The sequence below is a fragment of the Oncorhynchus nerka genome, linkage group LG10, assembly GCF_034236695.1.
Source record: "Oncorhynchus nerka isolate Pitt River linkage group LG10, Oner_Uvic_2.0, whole genome shotgun sequence".
NCBI lineage: Eukaryota > Metazoa > Chordata > Actinopteri > Salmoniformes > Salmonidae > Oncorhynchus > Oncorhynchus nerka.
In genome coordinates, this window is record NC_088405.1 from 88,402,596 (window position 1) to 88,418,038 (window position 15,443).

Below are 15,443 nucleotides of genomic sequence, written 5' to 3' on the forward strand. Positions count from 1 at the left end.
GTTAGTAAGAAGAATGAGCTGTAAATGAATATTAATGTGGATGGCTATTTTTCCCTTAAGGGTGGGGACCATGACAGTAAAGGACTTGATAATCCGTCAGTCAATCGTTGCATCCGAGCTTGTGTCCATATAGAACGGTGGCTACACAGCCTGTCAAATGCAGGCTGGGGTCTGGGTGTGTGTTGGTGCACATGCATGACCTGGTGGAGAGTGTCTTGTGTGTGTGTGTGTGTGTGTGTGTGTGTGTGTGTGTGTGTGTGTGTGTGTGTGTGTGTGTGTGTGTGTGCGTGCGTGCGTGTGTGGGGGTGTGTGTGTGTTAACACTGGAAGTGGATTGCGGTGGCGAGGTGACAGAGAGGGTTTGATGTAGTGTGTCCACCGGTGCATTCTCTATCGACTTGCCCTGCGGTGACTTATGGGGCCTTGCATCAGCTGCCTGCTCTGCTCCTTGGGACCTGGCTGACTGTTTGGGACCAGGCTGACTGGGACTTGGCTGGCTGGGACCTGGCTGGGACTTGGCTGACTGGATGGGACTTGGCTGACTGGATGGGACATGGCTGGCTGGGACCTGGCTGACTGTTTGGGACCTGGCTGGCTGGGACTTGGCTGGCTGGGACCTGGCTGGGACTTGGCTGACTGGATGGGACTTGGCTGACTGGATGGGACATGGCCGGCTGGGACTTGGCTGACTGGATGGGACTTGGCTGACTGGATGGGACATGGCCGGCTGGGACCTGGCTGACTGTTTGGGACCTGGCTGGCTGGGACTTGGCTGGCTGGGACCTGGCTGGGACTTGGCTGACTGGATGGGACTTGGCTGACTAGATGGGACATGGCCGGCTGGGACTTGGCTGACTGGATGGGACCTAGCTGACTGGGACCTGGCTGGCTGGGACTTGGATGGCTGGCTGGGACTTGGCTGACTGTTTGGGACCTAGCTGACTGGGACCTGGTTGGCTGGGACCTAGCTGGCTGGCTGGGACTTGGCTGACTGTTTGGGACCTGGCTGGCTGGGACCTAGCTGGCTGGCTGGGACTTGGCTGACTGTTTGGGACCTGACTGTTTGGGCTCTGGCGGACTGGGACCTGGCTAACTGGGACCTGGCTAACTGGGACCTGGCTGACTGGGAACTGGCTGACTGGGACCTGGCTGACTGGGACCTGGCTGACTGGGCCATGCTGAATCAGAGCCCAGGAGAATCAGAGCCATGGCCGATAGCATAGTGGTAGGCATGGCTAAAAGGAGTCTCAACATTATACAGTCATTCTGAATTCCGTATGTATGCATCACTACAGACGTTGGTAAATATGAAACTGGTACAACTTCCAATTGAACAATGAGGAGTTGCTACATTGTCATGTGTTCTGGTACAGAGAGTGAAATTCAGCAGTTTAGCAAGTGCAAGGTTGTGTTGTCAGTCCCTGAGGCATAAAATTCTGTGTTCTGCCATCTGATACACATGGAAAACCTGTTGACCTATACTTCAGACTGTTTGGAGTTATGTGTAAGCAATTAAGCAGGCTAATCATATTATGATTAAGCAAAAATATGTGAGGATCTTTGTCATCGACTTGGCACCCTGGTCGAACCCCACAACAAGCACAGTACACAGACCTGTAGACGCACAGACCTGCCCTGAGACAGGACAGTACACAGACCTGTAGACGCACAGACCTGCCCTGAGACAGGACAGTACACAGACCTGTAAACACACAAACCTGCTCTGAGACAGCACAGTACACAGACCTGTAGACGCACAGACCTGCCCTGAGACAGCACAGTACACAGACCTGTAGACGCACAGACCTGCCCTGAGACAGCACAGTACACAGACCTGTAGACGCACAGACCTGCCCTGAGACAGCACAGTACACAGACCTGTAGACGCACAGACCTGCCCTGAGACAGCACAGTACACAGACCTGTAGACGCACAGACCTGCCCTGAGACAGCACAGTACACAGACCTGTAAACACACAAACCTGCTCTGAGACAGCACAGTACACAGACCTGTAGACGCACAGACCTGCCCTGAGACAGCACAGTACACAGACCTGTAGACGCACAGACCTGCCCTGAGACAGCACAGTACACAGACCTGTAGACGCACAGACCTGCCCTGAGACAGCACAGTACACAGACCTGTAGACGCACAGACCTGCCCTGAGACAGCACAGTACACAGACCTGTAGACGCACAGACCTGCCCTGAGACAGCACAGTACACAGACCTGTAGACGCACAGACCTGCCCTGAGACAGCACAGTACACAGACCTGTAGACGCACAGACCTGCCCTGAGACAGCACAGTACACAGACCTGTAGACGCACAGACCTGCCCTGAGACAGCACAGTACACAGACCTGTAGACGCACAGACCTGCCCTGAGACAGCACAGTACACAGACCTGTAGACGCACAGACCTGCCCTGAGACAGCACAGTGTAGACACAGACCTGTAGACGCACAGACCTGCCCTGTACACAGACCTGTAGACGCACAGACCTGCCCTGAGACAGCACAGTACACAGACCTGTAGACGCACAGACCTGCCCTGAGACAGCACAGTACACAGACCTGTAGACGCACAGACCTGCCTTGAGACAGCACAGTACACAGACCTGTAAACACACAAACCTGCTCTGAGACAGCACAGTACACAGACCTGATGACCTGGATTCAAATAGCATTTGTCTTCTTTAAAATATATATGTACTTCGAAAATCATCTAGTCTTGATTGAGGTTGTCTGGGCGGCACAATGGACCCAATCTAATAGCACCATATGGTACTCCAGGAGGGAAAATGACACTCAAAGTATTTGAAAGGTAACCAACTGTATTGGAACCAAATTGGGCAGCCCTGCGCCTGAAGACAGAAGGAGAAGGAGACAGGTAGCCTCATCTCCAGCTGTTGTACAGTGTTGACTGGTATCGTGAGAATAGGACTTCTGTAGAGTTCTGTAGTAAAGGTGCTCTGAGGCAAACCTCTCTCAAGGTAATGGAGTATAATGATGGAATGTAGGGATAACTGCCAGCTGTATTCAGAATCTACATGCAGGTTGTAACCATAGTATATTTGCCTCTCCAGGGAATCAATGCTTTCATAACATATAGTATGATAAGCTCTTGTGGTAAACTATAAAAACAGCATTATAGACTGGGTGGTTCGAGGCCTGTATGCTGATTGGCTGACAGCCGTGGTATATCAGACCGTATACCACGGGTATGACAAAACGTGTATTTTTACTGCTCTAATTACGTTGGTAACCAGTTTATGATAGCAATAAGCCACTTTGGGGGTTTGTGGTATATGGCCAATATACCACGGCTAAGGACTGTGTCCAGGCACTCCGCTTTGCGTTGTGCATAAGAACAGCCCTTAGCTGTGGTATATTAGCCATATACCACACCTCCTCGGGCCTTATTGCTTAAGTATAGTATATAGAATGTGTGAGCAGTTCCCACATGAAAAAATACTATAGTATTCACTGTAGTGTTTTTGCAGTATTTACTGTAGTATACTGTAGTATTTACTATACACTAGTTGGTTCATTAGGAACAAAAACAACATTCCCTAACCATGGGGAAAAACAGATGAGGTTGGCTTAGATTGTTGACAACATGGAAGCTATATTTTTTCTCCATTGTTTATTGAAAACATAAATACATTTGCACAATGACCACTTGTTGTCTCTCAAATACGTTGTTACATTTGTTGGTTAGCTAGCTAGCGAATTTGAGCCGTATTAGCATTGACATGAAATCCGTCAAAACAGCTCAAATCAAGACATGGTAACAATAAGATGAAACTAACTGAAACGAGCCCCTTACGATTCCCCACATGACAGTTTGTTGTCGTTCATGCTAGTAGTCAGGCCATCCAGAACCAGGCTGATTCTGCTGCATGGAAGCGCGCACATAGTTTTTGTGACTTTTTTAGCCAACCTATCTCTAGTGTTTTTGTTTTATTGTCTTTGGCATAGACTCTGGAGGCTTTCTCCTTGAGGAAACCTACTGGAGAAATACTAAAAGAGCAGGTTGTTAAAAGGTTTTCTATAACCTGTAGCTAGGTAGGTCTGAACAGAGAGTTCAGAGCTTCTGCTCTTTTCTATAACCTGTAGGTAGGTAGGTCTGCTCTTTTCTATAACCTGTAGGTAGGTAGGTCTGAACAAAGAGTTCAGAGCTTCTGCTCTTTCTATAACCCTGTAGCTCTTTTCGATAACCTGTAGGTAGGTCTGAACAGAGAGTTCAGAGTTTCTGCTCTTTTCTATAACCTGTAGGTAGGTAGGTCTGAACAGAGAGTTCAGAGTTTCTGCTCTTTTCTATAACCTGTAGGTAGGTAGGTCTGAACAGAGAGTTCAGAGCTTCTGCTCTTTTCTATAACCTGTAGGTAGGTAGGTCTGAACAGAGAGTTCAGAGTTTCTGCTCTTTTCTATAACCTGTAGGTAGGTAGGTCTGAACAGAGAGTTCAGAGTTTCTGCTCTTTTCTATAACCTGTAGGTAGGTAGGTCTGAACAGAGAGTTCAGAGTTTCTGCTCTTTTCTATAACCTGTAGGTAGGTAGGTCTGAACAGAGAGTTCAGAGCTTCTGCTCTTTTCTATAACCTGTAGGTAGGTAGGTCTGAACAGAGAGTTCAGAGCTTCTGCTCTTTTCTATAACCTGTAGGTAGGTAGGTCTGAACAGAGAGTTCAGAGCTTCTGCTCTTTTCTATAACCTGTAGGTAGGTAGGTCTGAACAGAGAGTTCAGAGCTTCTGCTCTTTTCTATAGTAAGTACAGTAGTATTCTATTGTCAACTGTAGTATTTCTTCATGTGGGTTGAAAGGAGATTGAACCAAGGGCAAGTATTACTGTATTATTTTCACCAGTCTTCTGGTAAATGCAACACTGTTGTTGTGATAATGGCAATAGCTGGAAAGCCTTATTAGGAATCTGAGGAAACGGATGTTTTGGGTAGTAGGATGTCTAGAAACACATCTGAGTGTTCTACATGACGTTGTCACTGTTATTTAGACAGCGTCCTTACCTCACCTTACCATCTCTCTCTCTCTTCGTTCTCTTCTCTATCTTATCTCTCTCTCTTCTCCTCTTCTCTCTCCTCTCTCCCTCTTCTCTCTTCTCTCTCTAGAACGTGACAATCAGGAGGCGAGGATCACAGAGATCCATAGCATCGTCCACTGGCTCCCAGAGAAGAACCGGCAGATGCTGGACCTGCTTACGAAACACTTGGCAAAGTAGGTTTGGTTTAGGCCCACTCCCCTGGGGTCTCCCATGTACTGTGTTACAAATCCTCCTGTACCGCGCTGACGGCCATGACCACAACTGACTCCCACATGCACCCTATTCCTTATATAGTGCACTATTTAGGGAATAGGGTGTCCATTTTGGATGCAGACCATGTTACAAATCCCCCACCCATGCCGAAAGCCACTACCACACCCACCCAGGTGTGGCTTGGTAATGAACTCAGAACTGTAGTGTTGACACCAGTAATGGCTCCTAGCTTTCCCCTGTGTTCCTCCTCTACACCACCACGGAAAAACAACACACGTCATTAGTTTGGTCGCCGGACTCATCCTCTTCTTCTGGGAATTGTTGTCCAATGGAGGCAGTTTGCCATCTGTCTTTCTCAATACAATGTCAGAGTGACGATAGGTTACTATCAGAGGCAGGCAGCAGAGTTAAAACTCTTAGCCTATTTATTGTTGTCCAACGGAGGCGGTTTGCCATCTGTCTTTCTCAATACAATGTCAGAGTGACGATAGGTTACTATCAGAGGCAGGCAGCAGAGTTAAAACTCTTAGCCTATTTATTGTTGTCCAACGGAGGCGGTTTGCCATCTGTCTTTCTCAATACAATGTCAGAGTGACGATAGGTTACTATCAGAGGCAGGCAGCAGAGTTAAAACTCTTAGCCTATTTATTGTTGTCCAAAGGAGGCGGTTTGCCATCTGTCTTTCTCAATACCATGTCAGAGTGACGATAGGTTACTATCAGAGGCAGGCAGCAGAGTTAAAACTCTTAGCCTATTTATTGTTGTCCAAAGGAGGCGGTTTGCCATCTGTCTTTCTCAATACCATGTCAGAGTGACGATAGGTTACTATCAGAGGCAGGCAGTAGAGTTAAAACTCTTAGCCTATTTATTGTTGTCCAACGGAGGCGGTTTGCCATCTGTCTTTCTCAATACCATGTCAGAGTGACGATAGGTTACTATCATGTTACTATGTTGGATAATGACAGTGTTTTTATAGGACTGGGCAGATGTTGGATAATGACAGTGTTTTTATAGGACTGGGCAGATGTTGGATAATGACAGTGTTTTTATAGGAATGGGCAGATGTTGGATAATGACAGTGTTTTTATAGGACTGGGCAGATGTTGGATAATGACAGTGTTTTATATGAATGGGCAGATGTTGGATAATGACAGTGTTTTTATAGGAATGGGCAGATGTTGGATAATGACAGTGTTTTTATGGGGTAGGACTAGGAATGGGTAGATGTTGGATAATGACAGTGTTTTTATAGGACTGGGCAGATGCTGTGTTTTTATAATGAGATGTTGATAATGACAGTGTTTTTATAGGAATGGGCAGATGTTGGATAATGACAGTGTTTTATAGGAATGGGTAGATGTTGGATAATGACAGTGTTTTATAGGAATGGGTAGATGTTGGATAATGACAGTGTTTTTATAGGACTGGGCAGATGTTGGATAATGACAGTGTTTTTGTTTTTATAGGAATGGGTAGAGATAATGTGAATGGATAATGACAGTGTTTTTATAGGACTGGGCAGATGTTGGATAATGACAGTGTTTTTATAGGAATGGGCAGATGTTGGATAATGACAGTGTTTTATAGGAATGGGCAGATGTTGGATAATGACAGTGTTTTATAGGAATGGGTAGATGTTGGATAATGACAGTGTTTTATAGGAATGGGCAGATGTTGGATAATGACAGTGTTTTATAGGAATGGGCAGATGTTGGATAATGACAGTGTTTTATAGGAATGGGCAGATGTTGGATAATGACAGTGTTTTTATAGGACTGGGCAGATGTTGGATAATGACAGTGTTTTTATAGGACTGGGCAGATGTTGGATAATGACAGTGTTTTTATAGGAATGGGCAGATGTTAGATAATGACAGTGTTTTTATAGGACTGGGCAGATGTTGGATAATGACAGTGTTTTTATAGGACTGGGCAGATGTTGGATAATGACAGTGTTTTATAGGAATGTTTTATAGGAATGAATTAGGCAGATGTTGGATAATGACAGTGTTTTTATAGGACTGGGCAGATGTTGGATAATGACAGTGTTTTTATAGGACTGGGCAGATGTTGGATAATGACAGTGTTTTATAGGAATGGGCAGATGTTGGATAATGACAGTGTTTTATAGGACTGGGCAGATGTTAGATAATGACAGTGTTTTATAGGAATGGGTAGATGTTGGATAATGACATTGTTTTTATAGGACTGGGCAGATGTTGGATAATGACAGTGTTTTATAGGACTGGGCAGATGTTGGATAATGACAGTGTTTTATAGGACTGGGCAGATGTTGGATAATGACAGTGTTTTATAGGAATGGGCAGATGTTGGATAATGACAGTGTTTTATAGGACTGGGCAGATGTTGGATAATGACAGTGTTTTATAGGAATGGGCAGATGTTGGATAATGACAGTGTTTTATAGGACTGGGCAGATGTTGGATAATGACAGTGTTTTATAGGACTGGGCAGATGTTGGATAATGACAGTGTTTTTATAGGACTGGGCAGATGTTGGATAATGACAGTGTTTTTATAGGAATGGGCAGATGCTGGATAATGACAGTGTTTTTATAGGAATGGGCAGATGTTGGATAATGACAGTGTTTTATAGGACTGGGCAGATGTTGGATAATGACAGTGTTTTATAGGACTGGGCAGATGTTGGATAATGACAGTGTTTTATAGGAATGGGCAGATGTTGGATAATGACAGTGTTGGATAATGACAGTGTTTTTATAGGAATGGGCAGATGCTGGATAATGACAGTGTTTTTATAGGAATGGGCAGATGTTGGATAATGACAGTGTTTTATAGGAATGGGCAGATGTTGGATAATGACAGTGTTTTATAGGAATGGGCAGATGTTGGATAATGACAGTGTTTTTATAGGACTGGGCAGATGTTGGATAATGACAGTGTTTTATAGGACTGGGCAGATGTTGGATAATGACAGTGTTTTTATAGGAATGGGCAGATGTTGGATAATGACAGTGTTTTTATAGGACTGGGCAGATGTTGGATAATGACAGTGTTTTATAGGAATGGGCAGATGTTGGATAATGACAGTGTTTTATAGGAATGGGCAGATGTTGGATAATGACAGTGTTTTTATAGGACTGGGCAGATGTTGGATAATGACAGTGTTTTATAGGACTGGGCAGATGTTGGATAATGACAGTGTTTTTATAGGACTGGGCAGATGTTGGATAATGACAGTGTTTTTATAGGACTGGGCAGATGTTGGATAATGACAGTGTTTTATAGGACTGGGCAGATGTTGGATAATGACAGTGTTTTATAGGACTGGGCAGATGTTGGATAATGACAGTGTTTTTTTATAGGACTGGGCAGATGGATAATGACAGATGTTGGATAATGACAGTGTTTTTATAGGAATGGGCAGATGTTGGATAATGACAGTGTTTTTATAGGACTGGGCAGATGTTGGATAATGACAGTGTTTTATAGGACTGGGCAGATGTTGGATAATGACAGTGTTTTATAGGAAGTGTTTTATAGGAATGGGCAGATGTTGGATAATGACAGTGTTTTTATAGAGATAATGACTGGGCAGATGTTGGATAATGACAGTGTTTTATAGGACTGGGCAGATGTTGGATAATGACAGTGTTTTTATAGGAATGGGCAGATGTTGGATAATGACAGTGTTTTATAGGACTGGGCAGATGTTGGATAATGACAGTGTTTTATAGGAATGGGTAGATGTTGGATAATGACATTGTTTTTATAGGACTGGGCAGATGTTGGATAATGACAGTGTTTTATAGGACTGGGCAGATGTTGGATAATGACAGTGTTTTATAGGACTGGGCAGATGTTGGATAATGATGTTGGGCAGAGATAATGACAGTGTTTTATAGTGAATGGGCAGATGTTGGATAATGACAGTGTTTTATAGGACTGGGCAGATGTTGGATAATGACAGTGTTTTATAGGAATGGGCAGATGTTGGATAATGACAGTGTTTTATAGGACTGGGCAGATGTTGGATAATGACAGTGTTTTATAGGACTGGGCAGATGTTGGATAATGACAGTGTTTTTATAGGACTGGGCAGATGTTGGATAATGACAGTGGGCAGATTTTATAGGAATGGGCAGATGTTGGATAATGACAGTGTTTTTATAGGAATGGGCAGATGTTGGATAATGACAGTGTTTTTATAGGAGATGGGCAGATGTTGGATAATGACAGTGTTTTATAGGACTGGGCAGATGTTGGATAATGACAGTGTTTTATAGGACTTTTATAATGGAATGGGCAGATGTTAGATAATGACAGTGTTTTTATAGGACTGGGCAGATGTTGGATAATGACAGTGTTTTATAGGAATGGGCAGATGTTGGACAATGACAGTGTTTTATAGGAATGGGCAGATGTTGGATAATGACAGTGTTTTTATAGGACTGGGCAGATGTTGGATAATGACAGTGTTTTATAGGACTGGGCAGATGTTGGATAATGACAGTGTTTTTTTGGGCAGATGTTGGATAATGACTGACAGTGTTTTATAGGACTGGGCAGATGTTGGATAATGACAGTGTTTTTATAGGACTGGGCAGATGTTGGATAATGACAGTGTTTTATGGATAATGACAGTGTTTTATAGGACTGGGCAGATGTTGGATAATGACAGTGTTTTTATAGGACTGGGCAGATGTTGGATAATGACAGTGTTTTATAGGACTGGGCAGATGTTGGATAATGACAGTGTTTTTATAGGACTGGGCAGATGTTGGATAATGACAGTGTTTTTATAGGAATGGGCAGATGTTAGATAATGACAGTGTTTTTATAGGACTGGGCAGATGTTGGATAATGACAGTGTTTTATAGGACTGGGCAGATGTTGGATAATGACAGTGTTTTTATAGGAATGGGCAGATGTTGGATAATGACAGTGTTTTTATAGGACTGGGCAGATGTTAGATAATGACAGTGTTTGACCCCAGCTAAAAGAAGGGCTTAACTTGGTTGGCATGTGCACTATGATGCAGCAGGGTTGTTCCATCGATTTGCTGCCTTTTGAGAAGTGTAACTTGGTAAAAAAATTATAGAAAAATGGTTTCACCTCATTTTAACATTCTGTCATAAAGAGCACATGTTCAACTTCATCAAAAGATATAGTACCTGTCTGAGGCCCAGTGCTGTGTTTTATATCACACTGTATAGCAGCTGATGAAACTAACACTGTAAAAGTGAGAGAATAAAATGTGATCAGTGTTATTTCCTCATAGCTGGTTGAAAATATAGTCTATACAGCATTTTCCGATTAGCAGGTTTGCGTGGGCAGAGTTTCGTTTTTTCTATGGTGACATCACCATACGGTAAATGGGTTAATAGACCAATAACAAAGAGAGTACCAAACCTGACAGTTTTTCCCTCCCACTCAGACAACTCCCAGACACTAATAGCAAAATTCTTGCTTGAGAAATAGTTTTTTGCTTTAAAACTATTTATGCCCATTTTAATGGAAATCTATTACAGTAAGGTACTTAATTGTTACACAGAAACTCCATGATATTGATATAAAAACTGCTGCATTGGGTCTTTATAAAGTAACATGGTTGACGATTTCTTCTTAAATCACCCATAAATTCCCACGTGACAGGGGGAATGGAAGCTTGTTGTGTGCAACAGGGAGTGGCAATTGAATGCAAACTTCACAACATTTTTTAAATTGTTCAAACATTTTCAAGCCTGTCTGTCTACGGGTAACAGGGTTGACGTGTTACATTCTACCTGCTCAGTTTCCCACCACAAAACACCTGAAAATGTCAAACTCTATGATTTGACTATTAGATGTTTAAAGTTCCACCATATTAAAACAAGAGTTCGGTTCACGTAACAGGGTTGACCTTAAAATGAGGGACAGACGGAAATTAATCACTAGCCACATGAAATAAATAATGATCTTCAGAAATGACTGTCGAAGCAACAAAAATAACTAAGGCTGAATTAAGGGGGTTTGTATCTTCCTGGAAGTGACACAGGGTGACGGAGGGCACTTTAACAAGCCTTTATTCATATTCATAAAACATCTGATTTATTGCATTTTCCATGTGGCCTATATTAAAGGGCGCTTCATTTAATATAACAGCCTTTTAAAATTCAATATTGGTGCACAATTTCTATTTAAAATATGAAAGGGTCACAAAAGGCAGTCATTTCGTGGAACGACCCAGCAGTGTCACTCAGGAAGTAGCAACACCATGCAACACTAACTCTGGACAGGGCCAAAGAGAAAATTCATTTTTTTATGGAGTTTAGCTGATATCAACAGTGCAAAACTCCCATTTGCAATTTTACTTTGATTGGGAAGAATGTGTGCCCTCAATATGAATGCCAGCCAACTGGCATTAGTGAGATGTGTCACAATTAATCAATGATTTATACTGCAAACCAAATGGAACCCTATCCTTTTATAGCACACTAGCAGGACACATCTTTAAAGTGCGGCAGGTAGCCTAGCGGTTAAGAGTATTGGGCCAATAACAGAATGGTTGCTGGTTCGAATCCCCGAGCTGACTAGGTGAAAAATCGGGCAATGTACCCATGAGCAAGACATTTCACTCTAACTGCTCATGTAAGTCTCTCTAGATAAGAGCGGCTGCTAAAAGACCAAAATGTAAAAGTAAAGTCTCACACATCTTTCCTCGCTCCCCCCCACCCTTACCTCACGACCTCCCCAGTGTGGCCAATCACCACCAGCAGAACCTGATGACTGTGGCTAACCTGGGGGTGGTGTTCGGCCCAACTCTGCTGAGGCCGCAGGAAGAGACTGTGGCAGCCATCATGGACATCAAGTTCCAGAACATTGTGGTGGAGATCCTCATCGAGAACCACGAGAGGGTGAGTCAGTCAGTGAGGGGTCTCTGAGAGAGAAGTTCTGTTCAACACAATCCAACACCTTATCTTATCTCTCTTACCTGGATGACAGGGTTCGTCTCCAAGTCCCATATTGGCCCCTGGCGGATAATGGGCCCGTTGGAGGGAGGGAGGGAGAGACCAGAACTGTAATCTGGTTAGCCAGGGTGGAGGAGTATTTATCACAACGTGTGTCTGTGAAAACTAATGATCCACATTTACTTGAGCAGCGATTGATTCTGAGATTCATCTGCCCCAGACTTTTGATTGAATTATCTGAATGGAATGAGAGAAATGTTGTCAGAGGAATGGAGAACACAGTGTTGGGAAAATAATCATCCTTGTCATAATGCTGATAACATTTCTGAATAACTGAAGCATTATGAGAGTGGCATGGTATTAAGTATGTGGACACTCTCTCCGTTACTGAAGAGCTCAGTGACTTTCAACGTGGCACCGTCATACACTACATCCCCAAAAGGAAATGGACATCGACCCGTTGAACATATCATTCCAAAATCATGGACTTCCTATGATGGTGCCATGTTGAAAGTCACTGAGCTCTTCAGTAAGGCCATTCTACTGCCAATGTTTGTCTATGGAGATTGGCTGTGTGCTCAATTGTATACACCTGTCAGCAACGGGTGTGGCTGAAATAGCCGAATCCACTAATTTGAAGGTGTGTCCACATACTTCTGTATATATAGTGTAGGATGCCACCTTTCCAAGTCAGTTAGTCAAATTTCTGCCCTGATAGCAGCTTCCCCGGGACCACTGTAAGTGATGTTATTGTGAAGTGGAAACGTCTAGGAGCAACAACAGCTCAGCCATGAAGTGGTAGGCCACACAAGCTCACAGAACAGGACCACCGAGTGCTGATGCGCGTTGCGCACATAAATTGTCTGTCCTCGGATGCAACACTCACTACCGAGTTCCAAACTGCCTCTGGAAGAAACATCAGCACAATAACTGTTTGCCGGGAGCTTCATGAAATGTGTTTCCATGGCCGAGCAGCTGCACACAAGCCTAATATCACCATGCGCAATGCCAAGCTTCGACTGGAATGGTGTAAAGCTCGCCGCCGTTGGACACTGGAGCAGGGAAACACGTTCTCTGGAGTGATGAATCACTCTTCACCATCTGGCAGTTTGACGGACGAATCTGGGTTTGGATGAGCCAGGAGAATGGTACCTGCCCAAATGAATAGTGCTAACTGCAAAGTTTGTTGGAGGAGAAGGAATAATGCTCTGGGGCTGTTTTTCATGGTTCGGGCTAGGCCCCTTACGTCCAGTGAAGGGAAGTCTTAGCACTACGGCATACAATGACATTCTAGATGAATCTGTGCTTCCAATGTGGCAACAGTTTTGGGAAGGCCCTTTCTTGTTTCAGTATGACAATGCCCCCTTGCACAAAGTGAGGTCCATACAGAAATGATTTGTCGAGATCGGTGTGAAAGAACTGTCGTGTCTTTGGCTATGCCGGATTAAGTGATATGACATGCTATTCTATAAAATAATTTCTCTGTGATTAATATTACCTGATTGAGCTAATCATGTAAATGTAATTAACTAGAGAGTCGGGCACCACAAAATAATATTTATAGAGCTGTTATCTTCTGAATAAACTCTTAAAGACCTAGTAATATTTTACATCAATAGCAGTCGATATTAATCTTCACCTTAATTCAGTCTCATCTGAAAGTAGTAAATTCTTGGGTATCTGCATGAACCCTGGCTAACAAGTTGAATCAGCAATACAAAATTGGGTTTAATTATTTATTTACTAAATACCTAACTAATCACACAGAATTACACATACACATAATTAATCATAACTTGATTACAAATTACGTCATAAAGGAAAACGTCCCTAGCGGGTGGAACAGATATGACAGCTTGTTACACAAAAGAAAAGGGGCTGGGTTTGAGTGAAAGAGCGGGAAGACTGAGTAACAAAGGAAAAAGCTTTGCTATCGTAAATACAGTATATTATGCATTATAAATTACCGCCCATTTGGAAAAGGAAAATGCAATAAATATTTACTCTGAGTTGCGCTTCAGTAGGTTGGTGGTAGATGGAAGGCCGTGTTGCCAAACCGAGTCTTTTGTCCTTTGAAGAATGTCTCTGGTGGTCAATTGGATACATTGTAGTAATGTCGTTGTGTGATAGACGGGATACTCTGTCTGTTCCTTCCTAACCCTCGTTTGCAGCTGCTGTTGCTAACTCAACGGCTAGGAGGTATCACTTCTGTAGTGCATAAGAGTTCAAAGTTCATACCATTCGCAACCAAAGCTCACGCTGATGTTGGCTTTGTTCTGTAGTTATTATCTGAACCATTCTGACATCGGACCGTCGTCCTCACATCCTCGGAACAGGAGGTTACATTTTCGTCAATACTTTATATAGTGGAGCGAGAAGGGTGTGTCTGAAAAGTTTTATAACCCATGACTCTTCACAGGGGCGGGCCACTGATTGAGCAGAGCCCTAACCTTATGAAAACCCAATTCTCACATTTTAGAAGCTGAAATCACATTTCATCCCATCACAAATCATTTCATATTCAAACATTTAAATTGAACAACAATTCCATGTGAATCCGATAACTCTGATGTGTAGACTTTCCACTGTAGAGTTTATGTCATCTTATCATTGATGAGAATGTCTCAGATGACAACCGAACTGACATCATATTCATTAAGTTTCACCGCATATGTTCAATTGGTCGGATTACCAGAATATAGTTCATTTCCCCCAACCTTCTGATGTTCCCAGAATCTCTATGTTAACCAAGGGGTTTTCAAATGTCACATCAGTAGGGTAGAGAGAGGAAAAAGGGGGGAAGAGGTATTTATGACTGTCATAAACCTACCCCCAGGCCAACGTCATGACAGAACTTTCCTGGCCTGCACAGATCCCTGACCTCAACCCCATCGAACACCTTTGGGATGAGTTGGACCGCCGACTGCGAGCCGGGCCTAATCGCCCAACATCAGTGCCGACCTTACTAATGCTCTTGTGGCCGAATGGAAGCAAGTCCCCACAGCAATGTTCCAACATCTAGTGGAAAGCCTACCCAGAAGAGTGGAGGCTGTTATAACAGCAAAGGGGGGACCAACTCCATATTAATGCCCATGATTTTTGAATGAGATGTTCGACAAGCAGGTGTCCACATACTTTAGGCCATGTAGTGAATCTGTAAGTTGTAATACCATTTCCTCACACAGGCCCTACAATTTCATTGTCAAACTAAATGTATAGTTGTGTGAGTAAGTTTATTTAGCC

General features: G+C 43.4%; 1 protein-coding gene and 1 non-coding gene across 2 annotated transcripts in view; one reads left to right on the forward strand and one right to left on the reverse strand.

Annotated features, from left to right (window-relative positions):
• Positions 1-15,443, forward strand: part of LOC115124098 (rho GTPase-activating protein 26-like) — a 244,439-nt gene that overhangs the window by 159,614 nt on the left and 69,382 nt on the right. Inside the window, 2 exon segments of the mRNA XM_065023899.1 lie at positions 5,125-5,230; positions 11,987-12,146. Of these exon segments, the coding sequence (XP_064879971.1) occupies positions 5,125-5,230; positions 11,987-12,146 (266 nt within the window).
• On the reverse strand, positions 3,987-4,041 carry LOC115136538 (U7 small nuclear RNA). The gene has a single exon (XR_003864647.1). It is a non-coding gene; the product is annotated as a U7 small nuclear RNA (small nuclear RNA).